Source organism: Ammospiza nelsoni, chromosome 5 (genome assembly GCF_027579445.1).
Source record: "Ammospiza nelsoni isolate bAmmNel1 chromosome 5, bAmmNel1.pri, whole genome shotgun sequence".
NCBI lineage: Eukaryota > Metazoa > Chordata > Aves > Passeriformes > Passerellidae > Ammospiza > Ammospiza nelsoni.
In genome coordinates, this window is record NC_080637.1 from 7,476,169 (window position 1) to 7,496,536 (window position 20,368).

The 20,368-nt window shown below is 41.7% G+C and overlaps 1 protein-coding gene across 1 annotated transcript in view; it reads right to left on the reverse strand.

The window, feature by feature from the left end:
- Positions 1-1,385: 1,385 nt before the first annotated feature.
- The window catches only part of FAM107B (family with sequence similarity 107 member B), a 61,515-nt gene continuing 42,532 nt past the window's right edge, over positions 1,386-20,368 (reverse strand). The window contains exons 2-4 of the mRNA XM_059472418.1: positions 10,570-10,753; positions 6,426-6,579; positions 1,386-4,509 (exon numbers count right to left, since the gene is read on the reverse strand). Coding sequence (XP_059328401.1) covers positions 4,393-4,509; positions 6,426-6,579; positions 10,570-10,697 — 399 coding nt within the window. The 5' untranslated portion in view covers positions 10,698-10,753 and the 3' untranslated portion in view covers positions 1,386-4,392. The remainder of the gene's footprint in view (positions 4,510-6,425; positions 6,580-10,569; positions 10,754-20,368) is intronic.

Sequence of the window (20,368 nt, forward strand, 5' to 3'; positions counted from 1 at the left end):
CCTATTGCAAAGCCTTGAGAACTCAACTTGCCCTCCCATTCTTCCCTCTATAAACATCAGTTCTGATCCTATGGAAATTGCACAGCAGCAGCTCTTTGGTCTCCAGTTATTTTCTTAACTGGTCACTGCAAGTGCCACCAGGCACTTCAGGTCACAGACACTACCCACAGACCCTCTAAGAGCAGCTAAGGGACCTCGAGGTGCTTCTTTCCACACAGCTATGGCATGGCACAACCCATCTGCCCATGGCCACAGGAGCACAGGCAAAGCCCCCAGTGGATTGGTGCTTGCAAAGCCACATGCTAGAACCTATCAGCTCAATGCAGTCCAAAAAAGCAGACAAAAGGAGGATCATTTTTAATTCTGGACAAGCTACAAAAGCAGGTCACGCGTCTTCACCATTTTCCTTGTGGAGCTGGAGTGAAATATTGAAGGATAATTCAGAACACATTTGGCTACACTTGAGGAAGGAGAGCACAGGGCAGTGTCTCCAGCAGGCCACAGGAACTCACCCCTTATTAACTCTGTTCTCTTTTACCTCCCCCTCATCTGAGAGCTCCGGGAGCGGCTCCAGCACCATTGCATCAGCAGAGCTGCCAGGACCCATTCCACATGCTGAGCACTTTCTGAAGGAAAAAACCATTTCCTGACATCTGTTCTGAATTCACTGCTCTCCTCCTCCCCCACCTCATTTCACCCCATGCTCCTCTCAGCTCCCCCTCCACTGTCACCTGCCCAGCTCACAGGGCTCCCCAGTGTGAGCTTTGTGCAGAGCTGATGGCACACAGCTCTTCAGCCCTGTCCATCCCCTGCCACCTTCCCTCTCTGCTGTTGGCACAGGATTTTGCTCTTTGCACTGAGCTGTCTGACCCTAACCCAGCAAATCCTTTGTGCCTGCACCTTCTTTCTCATGCCCAAGTCTTTCCTACTGGAACCACACCTTGGAGCACTGGCTAAATTAAAAGGAGCATTGTAGGACTTGAATGAGGACCAGGCTTGTTACTCTCTTCTCACTCCCATTTGAAATGGAGCTATTGCAATGCTGATAATTCCAAGGATTGACAGGGAATGATTTCCACAATTACTTGTCTCCCATCAGAAGTTTTCCTTCATGCTCTGCCTCACCTTGCATCACCTGAACAGCTGCACAGTCCTGTTAAAAATTTCCTGCATCTCATTTATTTGAAGGATAACACTGTTCAGAGACACAGCAAAGTCTTTCTGTCAACTTTTGCACACATAAAGAGGGATGCAGGGTTTTAAGGAACCAAGAATCATCATGATCTTGATATTTCCCCCCACACTGCAGAATGTGAAACAATCTGGATATCTCAGTGCAGCCCCCAAAGTTTTGTTTTTGGCAGGATATGACAGACACCACCACATACACCAAGCATGTAGTAGATTTTATTAAGCATAGCTTTGGTTCTAAGTAATCCACCCTCATTCTTGTAATACCTTTAGTTAAAAACAATTATACAAGAGCAAATACAAAAAATATTAAATTATGAAAACAAATCCATTAAGGCTCCCTTTTTATATTTATATATATTTATATATGTACACTCAAACAAGTGCAGATATTAACAGAATGTTAAAGCCACAAAAATGCTAAAAAATTTACTACTATACTATCAAAAAGCAAGAGTTTTTAAAAAAGTACAAAGTGGTAAGTGAGCAATTTTCAGATCACTGAAGGATTCACTGGATTGCTTCAAAACCCACAGAGCTGAAGGGCAGAGCAGGAATTGCTTATGCTCACTGCAAGCAGTTTCTTACTTGAGTAGCTGCACAGGACACTTGTGGTGTGACTGACTGGCCACCCATTGAAGGGTTGTTCAATCCTGACTTCAAATCAAGCTTTTTCCTGTCAAAATTGATATGAAGGTGGCTGGGGTTCCTAGGACTAGCAGGACTCAAAGATGTTCTAACACACACGTTGATGTTCTGTTCACACAGAGAGTTAATTCCAATGAAAAACAAAAATAAAACCACTTCATGCTGTATGTACAAGGGAGTTTTCTGGCCTCCTGTGCTTCAGAAAGAGAAACTCTGCCCTGAATCACAGGCTAACCTGGGGGTGAAAGCAGGCTGCCCTTAGTCTTGAGGGCCTGATCCAGCACAGCCACTGAAGCCACACAGGGGGTCCTTGTCCCCCACCACTCCCAGTGCCACTGATTCCATTTCACTGTAAATGTGTGGGAGGATTGCCATGGTCACCAAGGGGAAATGGCTAACACCAAGTGGTCTGCTCAAACCAGAGGAAGGCTTCCTCACTCACTTGTAGACTTCTCCATACTGAGCAGAAGGTTAATGTGGAGCTGGAAGCAAGAGGCAGGATGTTTGGTAGGCTGGGAACAGCTAAGATGAAACGTGAGTGGGGTGTGGAAGTGTCAGACATAGTGCATGTCTCAACACAGAATCAGTGCAAGCGTTGGAATGATGTATTGCCAGAAAAGATCCTCTCTTGCCAGGAGAAGGGAAGAAGAGAGGGAAGTACCTGCAGCATTCAGGGTGCTCCTTTGTTGAGATAATACATGGAAGAGTCTTACATTTGGCCTTTGTCTTTTGTATGTCCATAATCTGAACAGTGTTAGACCATCTTCACGTTTAATCCTCTAGGCGTGAGTCACACTGCAAGTCTAAATCAATGGCAATATGCTTATCACAATTCAATTTACCCTCAATCTGATTATGTCCTCACAAAAAATGCCTGTATCTTAACAAATTAAAGTCTGTGTCTAGGAAACATTTCTAATTGTGAGTGTATTGTCCCCAGTGCTAATCTGAAATTGTATTTAAAATGTCCAATACTTATAGGAAAGGCAAAAGGAACTATAAAAACCAAGCAAACAACCCTCCACCACACCTTTACAATACAAACATGCCACTGCTGATATTAATAAAAAGTGTTCTCAAACAGTTATGTCCAATGTAATTACAAAGTAGAAATTGTTGTGTTTAGCATCCTAAGGCAAAGGCTAGGGATTAGATCCTCAGCAGGTATGTATGAACACAGTTTCAGTGAGAGCTAGGACTGCTCTGAGCAAGGAAGATCAGGGTTTGTCCCCACATTGTGAAGATACATCTGCACCCAATCACACCAGGTAAGAATCCAATTCTATAATCCTACATGAGCAATCTGTTCCCCACTCCTCATCCCAGGCTTTCCTGGGTAACTAGTAGTCATAAGCATGAAGGATCAGATTCTGTCATCCCTGTGCAAGCTAAGCAATATTTTATGTAATGGCAAATCACAGGGGCAACTTGTGGAAAGGCAGAAGATGACAGAATTGGACCCAAAGTCTCAATGGTAACAAACTTCCTTCTTGAGGCTGAATGAAGGATGGGATAAAATGAATTTCATTTTATGCCTCACTTTAGGGTAAAAAAATCCATTTCAGTAGATTTCAGTAATTGGTTTGGTCTGGTTTAAACACTTCTCTACTGCAGAAACAGCAATGTGTCTGCAAGCAGAGTAGGAACTGATGGTAGATCAGTTCCAGCAAATGAGTTCAAACACTACCAAGTGATGTGTTAACACTGTACTCTGTTCAGCATGTCCTTGGAGGAGAAAGGCCACAACACCAAAGTAAGCAGGATTTCAAAACATGAGAAGTAGAAGACAGATAATTTTGCTTTGAGAGGTAAATTCACAGGTAGCACTTCACAGACCTGTACACAACAGTGTAACTTTCCAGACAGAGACAAATCAGTCTCTGGAGTCTCCCTGTGAAAGGATCATCACATTTTCATTCTTTCATAGCCCAAATTCTACATGCCAAACAGCAAGAAATGGGCTTTAAGGCTGCTTAACTTTTCACTGCTGGTGAATTTTAAGCATTCTCATCTTGCCCACACCTACCTATCCTAGTGGGGATGGGCAGCAGTAACCAGCACACCTCATATTCTCCTAGATTTAATAAAAATTCCAACTAAACACACATTATTGTGGGATATACACAAGCTGTAGTCTAGATGGAGGACATCTACCTGCTTAGCAAAGCTTGATATAACAGGAGGACTTTTTTTCTGTTTTAAAGCAAAATATAATCTGTGTATCTCCACTAAACGAGGATCACAAGAGTTAAAGCAGTGCAACACTGAAGGAGTTTCTCTATATCCCTGGTTAAAATCTCTGAGAAAGCATGTCAGCCTGGTCCATGACACTGAACTGACAAAGACACTCCTTATCCATTGATCTCAGGACTGTATTTGGCAATCGATCTGTTTACGATATTGTCTTTTTAATCCACACGTCCCAGGAATTAAAAATCTCGTCTTCAGTAAGTTCAGCTGATGCTGTTATTTTGCCTCTTGAGGGGCAAATGTGAGACAACTTGCAAAAGCCTCTCTCTGCAGGAAAGCTGGAAGTCTAAGCAGGCTCTGGCTCTAGGAGTCTGGTGCTTCTGTTGCTTCCTGGACCGTCCTCCTCAAGTTGCCCTTGACTTTGACAAATTCAGGAGCGTTTTCCTGCTCTTCCTGTATCTTCTGCTTCTCCAGTTCCAGCTTAAAAGGGAATCACATGTTAAAAAAAGTTTAGAAAACACATCATTGAAATAGAAGACAAAAAACGAAAGGTTTCAATAACTGACCATGCCAAACTCTTTAAATTGCTTCCTTTCTTTGTCTCATGGAAAAGATAAAATTGCTTTTCTTTGGGAGTATATGTTCTCATAAACAATAAATCTTTTCAAATCCTTGGCTCTAGCTTGTTCCAGATGTCCACCTTTGCCAGACAGACAAAAACTCTGCAAGCCCAGTACAAGAACAAGATGAAGCATTTTTTAAGAAATTCTTGGACATCTTCATTAAAGAAACAACAGTAATTCCCTTCTCTGGCTTTTACAACAGAACAAGGAAGAATGTGCCTCGTGGGAGAACACGTGAACAGCTACTACTGAGCACACCTGCAGAACTGATTTCTGAAAGTTTAGCTATGAAGTTCTGTATCTAACTTGAGCCTCTTTAAGAGTATCTGGTTTGTCTATCACAAAAAGCAATAAAAATCCAAAAATCTTCATTGGCCCTAAGCCATTCATTTCTGAGAGGCCATTTACTGCCTTTTTTAACCAAGCTGGAGCTCCTGCCCATGCAGACACATGAAATTTCCATGTGAGGAATGGAAATGCTCTGTGTGAGAAGGCTCTGCAGTGCCCACAGAATATGGATTGCTTACCCATCCTTAGGGAAGGCAGATCAGTTGGCAGAAAGGGAGAAAAAACCCTTTAGAAAACTAACAAAAGTACCTGAAATGAGCTTTTTTTTTTCCCTTTTTCATCAGACCAAGGTCTCCCTGATTAATGGGGACCACGTACAGCACACCTTAATAATCTCTGCTTTGTCTCTGGCTCACTGACAAGGGACATGCCTTGTTTCTATAAATCAGAACAATGTCCCCCCATGAGTCATGTTGTCAATTAATGCCATTCCTGTGATGTTTATGAAGTCACAGCACTGTTTGCATGGGCAGGCTTTTCCTCTTCTAACAGAATTTTCTGATCTACATAATCTATGTTGGATGGCTCAGTTTCAAATCATATCTTCCCACAAGCTGGGCCCTTAAGAGAAATAAGAAAAATGACAGGATGATACACTTAAAAATACAATAGCTTTCTCCAAAAATATTTCTAAACCTAATTAAAACAAAAAAACCTCAACCTATAATAAAACCCTAAAACCTATAATGATTGGATTACATGTAATTTTTAACAGCAATTATTTGGCTTAATTGATTTCTTTTGAGAAACACAGGAGGTACTGTTTTAAAGCACTTATTTATAGCATTAATTTATTTTAAAATTGCTCGATGCACAGTGACTTCTCTGATGAGCTGTTTCACTGTAGGAATATTTTCTCTCAGGCACATGAAGTGCTTCCAGAGCCACAGAGACATTTGGCTCATCCTGTGCCTGGCAAAAAGCTTCACCACAAGGAACTCCAACTCCACATCAGCTCCATGCACAGGGCTGGAGGACTTTTTCTTTCACTTAACACCAATGGGCTCACACATTTTAAGACAACATAAGATATTTTAAAAAATATCTAGTTTCTTACATAACCCAAGAGAATCAATTGGTTTTGATTAATTAAATGTAATTTTGAGGTACTACAGCATAATAGCCATTTTTAGTGGATCATACAAAAATTGAGTAAAACACCACAGTTTCATCAGTGCTCCACACACATTCCTGCTGGCTGAAGCAGGATTCATTTGACCAAAGGCAGACCCCATAAGCAGTTCCTGTACAGTAAGTGACAACAGGTAATTAAAGAGCATGATTTGATTTATCCTAAGAGATACCTGAATTTAACCAGGGAAAATATGACAAAAATTGGCTGCTGCTTCTTTTCTGTCTAGAAAGGGAGCCTCAGGTGAGTAGCTCAGATGCAGATGTGTAAATGTCTGTAATTCCTTATCTTACCTGCTCCAGTTTCTGCTGCCGTTTCAGTAATTCTATTTCCAGGTCTGACTTCTTCTTCTGGGCTTCCTCTTCTTTCTGTTGTTTAATAACCTGATCTCGTTTCCTTTTCTCCATCACCTTCTGTAGCTCTGGTTTGTTCTGAGGTGCAAGACCCCTGCAAGTTACATGAGGGGGGAGAAAAGAGAGATCCATTTCAATTAGCTGGAATTCACACAGAATTGCAGGCAGCTTTACTAAAATCAAGTAGTTGCCTATTTAGATATAAATAAATGCCTATTGGGATATAAATAAATAAAAAAAAAAAACAAACATGCAGACATTTGCCTGATTTCTAACCAGCACCCTAAGCTAGAATTTAAGCCTTTAAGACATTTCCCTTGAATGTGCATGGTAGCATTTCTCCTGTATCCTTCATTAACTTTCATCTTTAGCCTTCAGTGTATTATCTTGATTCCAGAAGAATGGACTGAAAAAACCATCACAAATGAAGACATTATCAGAACTAGAAACAAATTTTGGACAAGAAGAATTTGCTTGGTGCCTGATAACTCCGAAGGACTGGGTTCAGACAGCCCTGTGCAGGCTATTCTGTTCACAGAAGTCTGCACGGACAAAACTAAAAAGTGGTCTGTCACACTGCTCCTGGAAATCATGGATTCTCTCCTTGCCTTGAAAATGTGACAGACAGCTTTACCCATGCCTGGTTGTGAAGCTATTTCCAGTCAGAGCTCCCAGGCTACATCACAAAGAGCCTAAGACAACAAAAATCCAGAATAAAAAAGTTGCCATCACCTTGGAGACCAGACAAAGCCTGGAGGATTCCCCCTCTGAGAAGCCTTTAGGTGCTACATGAACTGAATGTTTTGAGCCTGTTCAGCACAAATTGCTTTCCAAGCCAGCTACTCTGGAATGAGAAAGCTCCCTCCTTGGGAAGATGCATGACATTATTTATACAGGCACACACATGGATACTCACTTCTACTTATTTTTGTGACTTCAGCTGTTTCTTTTATCTCTGTTACGCTGTGATGGTTTCAAAATTTGTTATAAGATTCAAAGCTCTCCCTGTTATTCAGGTATTAGCATCACTTACAGCAGAGCAGGGAGATCTGAAATTTGTCTTTGTTATTGTTGTCTTTCCTGGGAAGACAATTATGTGAAAGCATCCAGCGTTAAGTTTAACATCAACCATTTTTTATTTCAACTTTAAGAAATTCAATAACCTGAATAAGCTTTCAGGAAGAGTATTTTTATCCTTCCTACTTGCTATACATCTGTGGTTTCCTAATTATTCATTAATATGCATATCTGACAGCATGTCCAATAAAACATTAAAATGCCATTTTATGGTGGCATCTAGGAATTACTCCATATATTATGCAACACTCTCTCCCTGTAGATACCCTGACAGCAAAATCAAATATTTAGCAACACCAAATGCTGTTCCCTATTTCACATAATAGATCTCATGGCCTGAGTGCAACAGAAGCTACAAGGCTGTGCTCATATTTTATGTTTCATGCTATTTTAATTACATTTTAGCACATAAAACTGAAGTCAGGCAGGAAAAACTGGAGTCATTCTTCACTACCACTACGACTACTACTACTGGATTGGTGAGAGCAGAGTCAGTGGAAGCTTCCACACTGGCAATCAGGAGCCAAAACAGCCACAAACCAGGGAGCAGCTGCTAAGTAACATCACTGTTGCTGCTTTTCTCACTGAGGATGCACCATAACAAAGCACAGGCACTGACTGGTTCAGATGTGCTGTAACAAAGGGAACACACAGAAGCTACAAGAAAATAAACCCCTCAGTCCAACCAGGTGGGGGTGGCAGCTCTGTAACAGAGCTATAAAGTCAATCCTGTTTCCACTGTTAGGTAAAAAGGAAAAGCAACAAACTGGTGGGTACTGGACTAACTGGGGTCTTGTATCCCCTCCTGGTGACTGTTCTGGTTAAATCACAAATCCTAAGGCTTTGATATACAGCAAGCAAAGTGTGTTACAACACAAGTGAGAGCTGACAGGGCTAAAACCTCTGGAAGGGACAGCACCAATATTCTGCAGAGCTGAGGTTTACTCCTAATAAGGAAAAACAATTTAAGTGACCAATGCCTTGAGGTAGCACCACCTGAATCCCTTTTTTTCCCCTCCATTACAATTACCCTTTCTGCAAGTAAATAACTACATCACTTCTAGACCTGACAGACACTCCTCACAGTGGAGAATGACTGGACCAGTACTAACATCTTCCAACTTTCTGGCTGTTCAGAGCTGATGGGTCCAAAAAGTGAAGCTGCTGATGTCTGCACTGAGTCTTTGCAACAAAATAAGCAGCATGTTAAGCAGACTTCTATAAGAGCACTGAAAGTCCTCCTTACACTTGAAAATTTGCTGTAACAAAGCAGAACAGAGCCTAATATCTACATTACTGAAAAGCCTCCAATCAGAGCTCCTACAGTGACACAAAGCACAGAAGACTAACCCTCCTCTAAAGGATACCAGTTTTTCTGCTGGTGAAAATCCTCACAGTATTTATTTCTGCAGCAATAAATAAGAATCTAAAATTACCAGCTGCAGCTAATCAAAATTACAATAAGAGAAGAGAGGGTATTGAGGTCTGCACAACTTTTCTGTGTAATAGGATATTTTCCTAGAAGAAAAGAACTCCATACTATTTTAAAGTGCTTTATGCTTTCATAAACTTAAAAGAAAAAAAAATAGTCTTAATTTATTGCAGCCTCCACATCCTCTAGATTAAGATCATCAGGAAACTTCAACTATTTCTCTTTCAATGACTATAAACTCCTTGGTGCCAGGAACTGACTTTGATGTTTAATCCCATTAACAAAAAATAGGACAAACACCTATTTAGGCCAGTTTCTTCCAATTCAGTTGGCATTCTGTAAAATATCTTTCCTTCTTCATCACTAAAGAAATGCTATATTGTGTATGCAATTCATTTAGAATTAAGTCTCTAAGCCCAGCATATGTGAGGATTTTGCTACTACATATAAAAAGACCCATTCTCCCCTCAAAATATTACAGTGCTAAAGGATTAAAAAAAAAAAAAGAAAGAGAAAAACTGCCATAATGTGACTCTTCCTGCCAAATACACAAATCCACTTGTGCTGGAGTAGCCAAATTCATGGGTTTTTACTCTTCTTTATCAAAGTCCTAGGTCTCAAAAAGTCAGATTGGCTGCTACCACCAGCTTTCTGCCCAAATGCACTCTGAAATACAGTTATTCCACTTCTATTTTATAGATCCCCACATTTTGCCTTTGTAAAGTCCATTTTGGGTGTCTTCAATGCAACAAATCACCAACTGATATCATAGTTGGTTTCTGTTGGTTTAAACAAAGCAGCATCAACAGATTTTCTGCCTTTTCCTCCACCAGGTGGTCTGGTGGCTATTTTCTTAATGTGCTTTCTAAGTGACTTCTCTGTTGCTGAAGAGATTTATTAACAGAACTTCAGCTATTTCTGGGCCAGGTGCTTGTGTCTCTGAAGTTGATGAAATGAAGACATGGTTGTTTACATCTCTAAAAGCAATATACAGAGCAACAGCTGTGCATCCCATCCCAGAGAGGGGCAGGCAGCATTTGCAAAACACACAAAGAAACACTTGTGCAGCAGCAGAGCAGGCCCCAGACTATCACACTGCATTGTAAGACAGATCAAATAAGTGGAGAACAGTTGCATGTGAAATAAACTATGATTTCTCTGATTTAAGAGAAATGGCCTCATAAACTCAGTGCACTGGTGAAAGCTCACAGATTTTATCATCCAACGCTTAACAGCAAAATTTTGTCAAATATTTGATAACATTAAGAGTACAAGATAAATTACAGTGGCCAAGTAACTCATATGAAATGTAACAGAGGAGAACTGAACTGCTTCCTCTCAAAACTGACCCTCTGAGTATTTACAAAAACAAAATGAGAAGCCTTCTAAGGCAAGCTTTTGCACTGAAACTCAAACAGAAATAAATGCCATGGTTAAGAATCAGAGTCTTTCAATTTACAAGACCTGACCCAAAAAAAAGTGCCTGCTGGGGACTTAGCTTCATTTTGATGAAACTAAAATTCCAGTTGTGTGTTTGGGGTGGGAGAGTGGCAAAAGTGATTTTTAGACTCTTACCTTTTCTGATTCATAAGCAGCTCTCGATGGAGATCTTGATGATTCCGGGATGACTTCACAGGATTAATTAATTTCTGAGGTCTAATTAATTCAGGATTGTCATCATCTATGTAGTCTGGTTCAGCCATAATCTTTCTTGGAATGGGAAATGGATCTTTGGGTTCAGTGTCCTTGTTCACAGTATCTGTAAAATGGGAAAAACTGTAGTGAATCTACACTGAAAGACCTTTTAAAGATGTCCTAAACAACAAAGGCAGCATATTACACTGGCAGCAGTCATGCTTTTGCTGGATTAGTTTTTTCTGTAGAAAGTAAAGGCTCTCAGAGAAAACATCAGTAGCATTTTTTAAATGGGCAGCAATTCTATAACAATGGCATCTCCAACAGCCTTCATCCAGTGACTTGGAGACAAGTTTCCCCCTTTTTGAGAAGAACTTGACAAATAATTTAGTTTAAGTGTGTGAAGAGCCTTATTGATTTTAATAAGCTGATTCAGATGAAACATTTTTTGATCAGTAGTACTGAGACCCTAAAGACATTTTAAATGCTGTCTGTATTAAATGCTGTGAATGTGTATCAAAAGCAAAGTCTCATTTTGTGCTGTCAGTGTCACATCAGCTGTGGGGAAAATGCCTCTGTGGATAAGCAAGCCCTGAACTGTATAGAGCAAAGCTTCCATGTGGAAATGGCCAAATCTGCAATTCTTTGTGATGGGGGACTGACTTCTGAGTGGCAAAGCTGAGGAGAAAAAAGTTAGGTGAGGTTGTTCTTTAAAGGCTGTATTCCACCCAGTGAAAATCCACAGAAATCCACTGACCTGAAGACAATGAATTATGATTTATTTAATTTGGAAAAGTGGCACTTTCCTATCCTACTATAGAAAACTTATCTGCTCATCAAATCACAACGTTTTAAATCAACAGCTGACAAGTAAATGATGGCTTTTCAAATAATTCCTATGTGACCATTGATACCCCTTTCCATTAAAAAGCACAAGATAACCAGCATCCAAAACACGTTCAGGGAAATTCTGTTTCTCTTCACTGTAGTGAAAACCTGTACACAGAATTTGCAATTGTCAGTTTGATGAAACGTTGGCCCCTCAAAAATAATCTCACAGCATGTGGGTTTACAGACATGCATCAATGGGACAGGAAAGAAAAGGCAAGAGCCTTCCATTCTCCTGACTAGCAGAACAGCTGAATGCTGCACACTGTACCCACAGGGCTAAGGGACAACCCAGAGAATCACTGGGATTTGCTGTGCTCTTTCCAGCAAAAGCTGAATAAGGGCTTTAATTCACATCCCATTGTTACCAGCCCTTCCCTCCCTGTCTCACCCCATGGGCTACAAAACCTATGTTCAGCTGCAGATTAATCCCTGAGCTATTTTCTTTCAGTAGGAATCTCATACTGCTGCTCAGGTCTGACCAAATCCACTTGATATGGCAGAAAGATTTTCACTTAATACTTCAGGAGATTAAAACTGAACAGTACCACCATCACCCAGCTGCAGCTGCTTGCAGGTGAGGAAGCAAAACACCATGGAAGTTCTCAGCAGATGCAAGAAGGTCATTCAAGATGTGAATGTGTCCAGCAGACCTGGCAAAGCTCTTTCAGCTTCTTTTTTTAGAATGGATGATGTGAACTGTGTGTTAGTGGTGTTACATCTCACACACCAAATTTCTGTGGAGCAACTTCAATGAGAAACAGCTCACCAGTGTGAGCTGCTCTCAGGGTGGCTCCTTCATGGGTTCTTCAAGTTCATATAAAGAATTTTTGAGTTTTGTGAGGGTGTCAGGTCTCACAGGGACCTCTGAAACTACTATAAAAGTTGTGCACAGTTCAAAGCTATGGAAATGTATTGCTGTACATGGCAGAAACCTCTTAGTGACACTGATCATGCAATAAGAAAACCTCTCCTGTCACCCCATCAGAGTCCTTGCTTCAAATCAAGCAACCAGCTATCACCACACATGGCAAATACACAGGATCACTGGAAAATAGGCCACAAGAAGCTTGGAAGACTTCTAATTCAGCCTCCTCCTGAGAGCAGGAACAGCTATGAGATCAGAGCAGCTTGCTCAGGACATTTCCCAGTAGGACCCTGAAGATCCCCAAGGCTGCAGAGCCTCTGTGGATGCCCCCCTCACACCCACAGCTGAACCTCTTGTTTCAGCTCCAGCCTGCAGCCTCTCATGCCCCAGCCATGCACTCTGGTGAGGAGCCTGCGTCACTCTCCTTGGAAAGGCACAGGGGCTGCTGCTGGTCCTGCCAAACCTCTGCTCTGGCTGAGCCAGCCCAGCTCCCTCAGCCTCCACCACAGCTCATCTTGGGGGCCCTTGGCAAAAATCACATCTCAGATCTCTCACTGCTCCACAGCATGCCATATAAAAACCAAAAACAGCCCCCAAAATCCCTCAACACCACTCAGCATCAGGCTGTTAACATCTGTAGAGGTCTATTCTCTTTAGCACAGACAGGGAGTAAACCAGCTGCAGTTCTTTTCTTACATAATGATCATTCTTAAGGACATTTCATTCTTCCTCAGTGTTCACATCAAGCTTATCACATCTAAATAACTCAAATATTACATACCCAACCTCCACCCAAAATAAACCTTCTCTGTAAATATTTGTTTTGCTTCACTCCTCTATCAGTTCTGTTGCACTGATGGACCTGTGAGTCTTGTGGAAGCTATTTATCATCAACAGCTCTCTTTTAAAGTAAATCCAAAAATAACCTGCTGCTTCTTCAAAATAATTCTTGTTTTCTTAGGTGGAGATGAAAAACACAGAATTACTCTACAACTGCCATAAACAATGTACAATTTTCTTGACACAAGCCCCAGAAAAACAATTTGATTCAATCATTTCTCAAAGTGTGGTGCTGTAATTTGCAGCACATCGATTTGGTTTGAGCAAGCCCTTAAAGAGAAGTTTATTTATTCTTCCTTCTTCTGTCCCATCACTATTTTTAAAACATGTATTCAACTCAGAGGTCAGGAATCGTGGTTTCCCACTGTAACATGAACTCTACTAGCAGCAAACATGAATGAATAAAAACTCTCCTGGGAAAAGAAGAGTTTTTCCATGTGTGATTTAGCTGCAAATGACTTCAACTAGGATTTCCAAATAGTGCCAGCAACACAGGGCACCCAGTTCCCACTCTGGGAATTCTCTCACACCCCTGGCAAACCTCAGCCTGGCTGATGGCCACTGACAAAGGCCTGCACAGTCACTGTGTAATATTATATGCAAACAATACAATTAAGATAAGGTGATCTCTACCCACACCCTGTCAAAGCTAACATTTACAAAGCACAGGCAAGTTGCACATAAAAAGGAAACTGAGGCACAAAGGATTCACCACTCCAAGAGCAGACAGGAACAGAGCAGTTTATCCCCAGAGTTTCATTCTGAGGTTCAGCCTCACACCAATAAACTAGTCAAGCTCAATGACAGAATCCCTTAAAAGTCCTTAAACAAGTTTAATCAATGTTCAAGCAATAACAATTAAATCATTATTAATTCCATGAGTCTCTAGTGCTCATAACCACAAAAGTCACAGCCCATAAAGCTGCTTTCAGATCATCACTAGGTGCTACAGTGGGACATTAATAATCCAAATAATCACTTAGCAAGGATATGCTGCCTGAAGAGCATCCGAGAGGCTCCTTTTAACCATCTGCTGCTCCATGATCGACTGAGAATGCACAATCCATGGCTGTGTTTCCTTGTTACCTCACTCCAAATAAAGGGGATTTGGATTCAGGGAATGTTTTAGCTGAGCTTGGCTCAAGTTTAATACACCCACTCCTTTGGCAGGTGCTTTCCCAGTGCATGTGCTGAATTAGCTGTTACTGCACAAGCAGCACAAAAGCATTTATCTACCTTAATTTGTTGTGCCTGAGTAACCAACACAGCCTTTGTCCACCACTTCTTTGGTGTATGTGGATTTTGATCCACAGAGAGAAAGAATAAACTGGGGATCCTGCATGGAAGAGGAATTTTAACTCCTCAGACAACTGCAAGGCAATTTCAACATCCCACTAGACAAAGAAAATGCCTCTGTAGAAAAACTGCTTCAGGTATTGTCCCAGACAGAAGTTTAAAGTTTCCAGACAAAAAGATGCTCCTGGAGTAACCAACAAATATCTCAGCCTTGAAGAGCCAAGACCAAGTGGACACATACTTGCAACTCTCATTTTGATTTCCTTGGAGCACGAGTGGGTCCAGGGAAAACAGAAAAGACCCTTCAAAAATTGGTCCTGCTGAAGAGATACAACCAAACCAGGGCATGCCAGAAGTGTGAGTCACATCTGGGGGAACATGTCCAGCAGATACCTTTGCTTCCAATATTATTTACTTTTTATTCTATCTACAGAGGGCTTTTTCCAGCAAAAGTCCCTTAATGGTAGTAACACTGGAAACGTGTACAGAGAGAACTACACACAGATACCAGTGTTGTTAACAGATATCTTAACAATGCCAGGTTAAGGATTCAGCAGCTGCCAGTTTTTGCTACAACAGGGCTCCCATGGCTTCCACAGGAGAAAGAAATTCACAAAAAAATCAAAACCAAACAAAAAACAAAACAAAACAAACCCCCCAACCCTCTCATGGTTATATGGCATTCAGGGAATTGCATTTATTTTCTATCTGATATTTTTCATACCAGAAATCACTTTCTACATATGGAATCTGAATATAAAAATTCCTGTGAGACACCATATATTTATATTATTACACATATACATGGCATTTTCACCCTTCAAATGATTCCCACAATTATTTCCAGCTGTGAAAGCAGAGGTAGAGTTGAGGCCCCTTAAAAAGCAGATAAATAAATGCCTAAAAATACCAACAGACATGAAAATAATAGACTATACTAGATCCAAAACTTACATTAAGCCTAAATTCACGTGATTTCCTTTTTATTTTAATAAATTCTTGAACTAATATCTTCCACAGGAGCACTAGCTCAAACACTGAATACCTCCTGAAAATTTTATTCTTGAAAAAGCTTTAACATCTGTTCTGGGCTGTACTGTAAACCATCAAACACTTTGTTTTAAGACTTACATTTTTAGCTTTTTAAACTACCGTGCAGACTTGCAGTTTGCTACAAGTAACCCAAAGGCATTCTTGGGGAAAAAAAAATCTTGTTTTACTCTTCCCCTTCCAATTTCAAGAGGAATTGAAATAAAAATTCTTCAGCACGTTTCTGCTCAGATGTTACATGACCAAGTACTACCTTGCATCAGCCAGTTTGGGTAGAAAGCAAAAGAGCTGCTTAAATGCAGGGTGTGCTTTGCAGGCAGCACCTCAGCACTGTTTGAACATGAAAGCTCACACTGCTATCTCCTTTATCTGTATGCTCTCAGTGCAGTAAGAGGCACTCCACTAGAGAGATTTACTTGATTAATCCTTGATTATAGATATCATTAATAATTTCCCACAGTTCACCCTTTAGTTCAAAGGAAGAGTTCCTGAAAACAGAATACAAAATACTTTTCCCCAGCCGAGATGCTCAAGTCAGACACCAACAAAGGAATTTGACTCTTACTCATACTGTCTTTTGTGGCTGAAAGGGAGGATGGAGTTTGGGCCATGGCAAAACACAGCTACACTGCCTGAGGAGGGAGAGGGGAGGACCAGAGAGGTCCTGGTGGCTGCAACTCCTCCCAGCCCCTCGTTCTTTGTTCAAAAGGCTGCCACCTCCCAGTGGAAGATCTGAAGAGTATTGTCTTCACCTGCCTCAAAATCAAACACATGCAGGGCAGCATGAACCTGGGATTGCCCACTGAGCACTGTCTTGCTAACAGGTTACTTCCTACACTACTGCTCTTCAAAATTAACATCATGGAGCTTTTAAATCCTTTAGCAGACATCTGGCTTTTGTTTATAGCTGAGGAGAGGAGAGGAGAGGAGAGGAGAGGAGAGGAGAGGAGAGGAGAGGAGAGGAGAGGAGAGGAGAGGAGAGGAGAGGAGAGGAGAGGAGAGGAGAGGAGAGGAGAGGAGAGGAGAGGAGAGGAGAGGAGAGGAGAGGAGAGGAGAGGAGAGGAGAGAAGAGAAGAGAAGAGAAGAGAAGAGAAGAGAAGAGAAGAGAAGAGAAGAGAAGAGAAGAGAAGAGAAGAGAAGAGAAGAGAAGAGAAGAGAAGAGAAGAGAAGAGAAGAGAAGAGAAGAGAAGAGAAGAGAAGAGAAGAGAATCTTAGAAATTACCACGTGTTTCTGCAAGGCCAATCTCACTGCTTCTTGTGGACTTCAAAATCTCACATCCCATTCCAAAGCTGACAAAGTTCTGTCCATGCCATGCCAGGACAGTTTAATTCACAGCACTCCCCTGACACGAGGTATCATGGCTTCATTAGTTCCACAGCTGCCAAAAGACTGGCAGACCACATAGAATTCTCTCAGGAACAAGGCTCACTTGATTAGGGCAGTCCAAAGCAATCTCAGTGATGTCAAGGATATGGAAAGAAGCAGAGCTGGCTGGCTCCTGAAGCTGTTCCTGTTGTCACTTTAGACGATATTAAAATGACCTAACCCACTCAAAATCTGAAGGAAATCCAGTTAACACTCATTTTCTTCCCTTAAGTACTGCTGAGAGTAACATCAACAAAGCACAGATAAAACATCCAATAAATGAGAAACCAGAAGAAAGAGGGTCATTTTAAAGATGTTTGCATTGGCACTGACACCTAAAGGAAGGCAGAGTGCAAGATCTGGGTCAGTGTTACAATTCTCTCAAATGCAGAGCTGCTCATGGCTCTTATTCAATTTAAACAGCACCAGGCAATCTCTGATCCAGGGCTTTGAAGTTCAGTCAAGTCTTGGGTGTGGAGGGAACAGCCTTGACCCCCAGAGAGGCAAAGGCCTGGAGAGCAGTGCTGGTGAGGACAAACTGGCTCCTTCCTCTTGGTGTATAGTTTACTTGGGAAAGGTGTGAGTGGAGGCCTCACACCTTCCACTAAAAACCTTAATGGGAAGAATTTGTATTAATCCTACAGAAATTTTCCTCAGGCTGCAAAATCTGCAAGGAAGAATGCAAGAAAGAAATGCAACTACTTAGAGCTGATCGTTTCAGCAGGTTTGAAAGCCTCTGCCATTGGCTTTCAAACCAGCTGAAAGGCTCAGCTCTGAATAGCTGCATTTCTTTCTTCACTTGTTTGGTTAAAACACTGAAGAGGTGTCAGGACTTCACTGTGTAATGAGAGGCAGAAGACAGAAAGAAAGAAAGAGCCTCTCCCCTCCTGCTGCAAGAAGAGGTCTGCACACAAGGTGCTTTAAGAATACTGAGAGAGGAAAAGATGGAGACCTTCCAAAAGGTCCCCTTTTTGTCAGACACAGGCAAAACTCAGATGGTGACTTTCACTGCAACAAACTACTTAATCTAATTTGTAATACAGGCAGTAGAAAAGACAGACACAGGATGAAGAGCAGCACACTGAACAGCACTCATCTTCCCTAAATCCTGGTGTGTGATGCACCCACTGTAACACCATGGTTCAGTCTGGGACTAACAGCAGATAACACACACTGTGCATCTTACATCACCTGTCTTTCCTAATTCTCTACATATTTCTTAAGGACTTTATATTCCCCATACTCATTTTTCTCAGGTGTTGTGGTGTGCTGTAATGCCCCATTTTAGACTTCCAGGTCACTTCCCCAGGTGTGCCTATACCTGTCTCCCTTCCCCTTGCCCCCATGCTGAGTGAGTCCTGTCAATCAGGCGTAACATTCCAGCAAGGCATCGTGTGGTTGGTCAAGTTCAAAGGATGCCCCTCAGGCCCAGGGGTCATTGGCCTGTCTGGGTGTCAATCCCCCCCTGAGACCCTGCCCCTCTCACCCGGTTGGTGCTCACCTGTTCCCTCCCCTCCCCTGTCCCTGAGCTTAAAAAGGTGATCAGAGCACGTGTCCGGGATTCTGTTGGAGCAGTTGCCTACATTCAGACCTCTGTAACCACGGAATAAACCTCTGGATTTAAACCCTCCAGCAGAATCCATCTCTTTTTCTCTTCACCACCGCCTGAAGCCGTTCCTCCTGAGGTAAACGGAGTTCCTAACAAGCCTGGACTTGTTCAGTGCCCAGCTGCAATCTCCAGCAAGCCAAGGTATCTCTGGGGTGACACACCACAGCTGCTGCCTTTGGCCCAGCAGCGAGGGCCAGACTGGCCCAGGCACTATCTAACTGGTAATATTGGGATTCATATTCCAATACTCAGGATCCTGTGATTATCTAAATCCCAAGACTGGGATTTTAGGGCTGGGCATGTGGAAAGCCATTCTGATGGAGACCCAGGGGTTTGGACACCAAAAGGCCCTAAGTGACTACAGTGCTTTTGCCCTGCAGAACAATAGCATTTTTGCACACCCTGCTGTCCTCTCATCTATGTCAGTCCTTTGCAAGGAATAAATCATGACTGACAAAGGCACACAACTGAATATACACATAACTTCCACCAAAACACTACACAGGTAATTATAGCACAGTAACATGATTTTCAGGAGATGGTAATTGAAATTATGCCTCTTAGGAAAGGCACTCAGCAGCACAGTTTGCCACTAGATTAATCCCCAAAGGTAAGAAGCAATTTATTTATACATGGGTCAACAGTGTTCACATGCAATTCTGGAATGACACATTTTTAAAAGAGATTTTAAGAGCAGAAAAGCAAACAAGATCAGTTTATACTCCCTGCAGCTACAGTGCACTATCAGTGCTGCAGACCCATCAATGTGGACCACTAAAATAAAATCAGGGCAACTTTGCTTGAATCAAATTTTCCTACATTGAAACATGGGATGCTGCATGAAAACTGAGCTTTGATTTAAAAGGAGTAGTCCAAAGAGCAAGGGGAGAGTTTCTTCAGGGCTTGACTGAAGCAAATGTTAAGAGCTATCAAACAGTGGCACCCAGTGGTAAAGGACTTCCTGCAAACAGGAACATGATGGAAAATCTCGGGAGGGAGAAGGGGGAAGACTGACCCAAATCCATGTTTATATACAAAAATGCTGAACTGAAAGAGCAAACATACCAAATCCCCCACAATTTCAGCAACCTAAGACATTCTATTTCTGCAAACATCAGCATTAGAGAATAGTGATTCTTCAAATACAAAAGGCTTAACAATAAACAGGTATTTCTGAGGGAGAGGGGGAAATCCAAAGCAGCCAACAGCCCCTTATCAATTGGGAGATTGCAAACATTTCAAACATCTGACTTGAGATACCTAAAAGGAGAGTGGTGAACCTCAAACAAATGCTGTTAAAATCTAGTTCAGCAGGATTCCTCCAGGGAAGAGAGAAACATGTTGGTAGTGGTTGTTTTTCCACTTGTTCTGTATTTTCTTCACCTGATCTAGAGAGAAAGATTAAAGACTAATGAGTGTCCCAGTGAGGTAAACAATGCCCAGGACCAAAGGGTGTAGGACATTCTCCTGGAACAGGAATCCTCTTCTGGATGCTGTTATGATAGTGAGGATGGTGATGATGGAGGGTCCTAGCAAATATCCAACCAGGCAGGAGTTTATATCAGACACAAGCCAAAAAGGTTAAAATTACCTTTTATATGTGGGAGAAAATTTGCAGCAAGAGAAGAGGCAGGGTACTTAGCAACCCTGTGAACATGACAAACAACAGCAAACAAACTGCACAGCAAACAAAGTTTTCTTTGTTAAAAAGAAATTAGGAAGTTAAAAAGCAAATGGAAGAGGAACATCTGTAAATGGGAGAATGTGTCCCATATTGAGGCTGTTCTAACAGCTCTGCTCATGTGGTTTTTAAGAAGTGAAG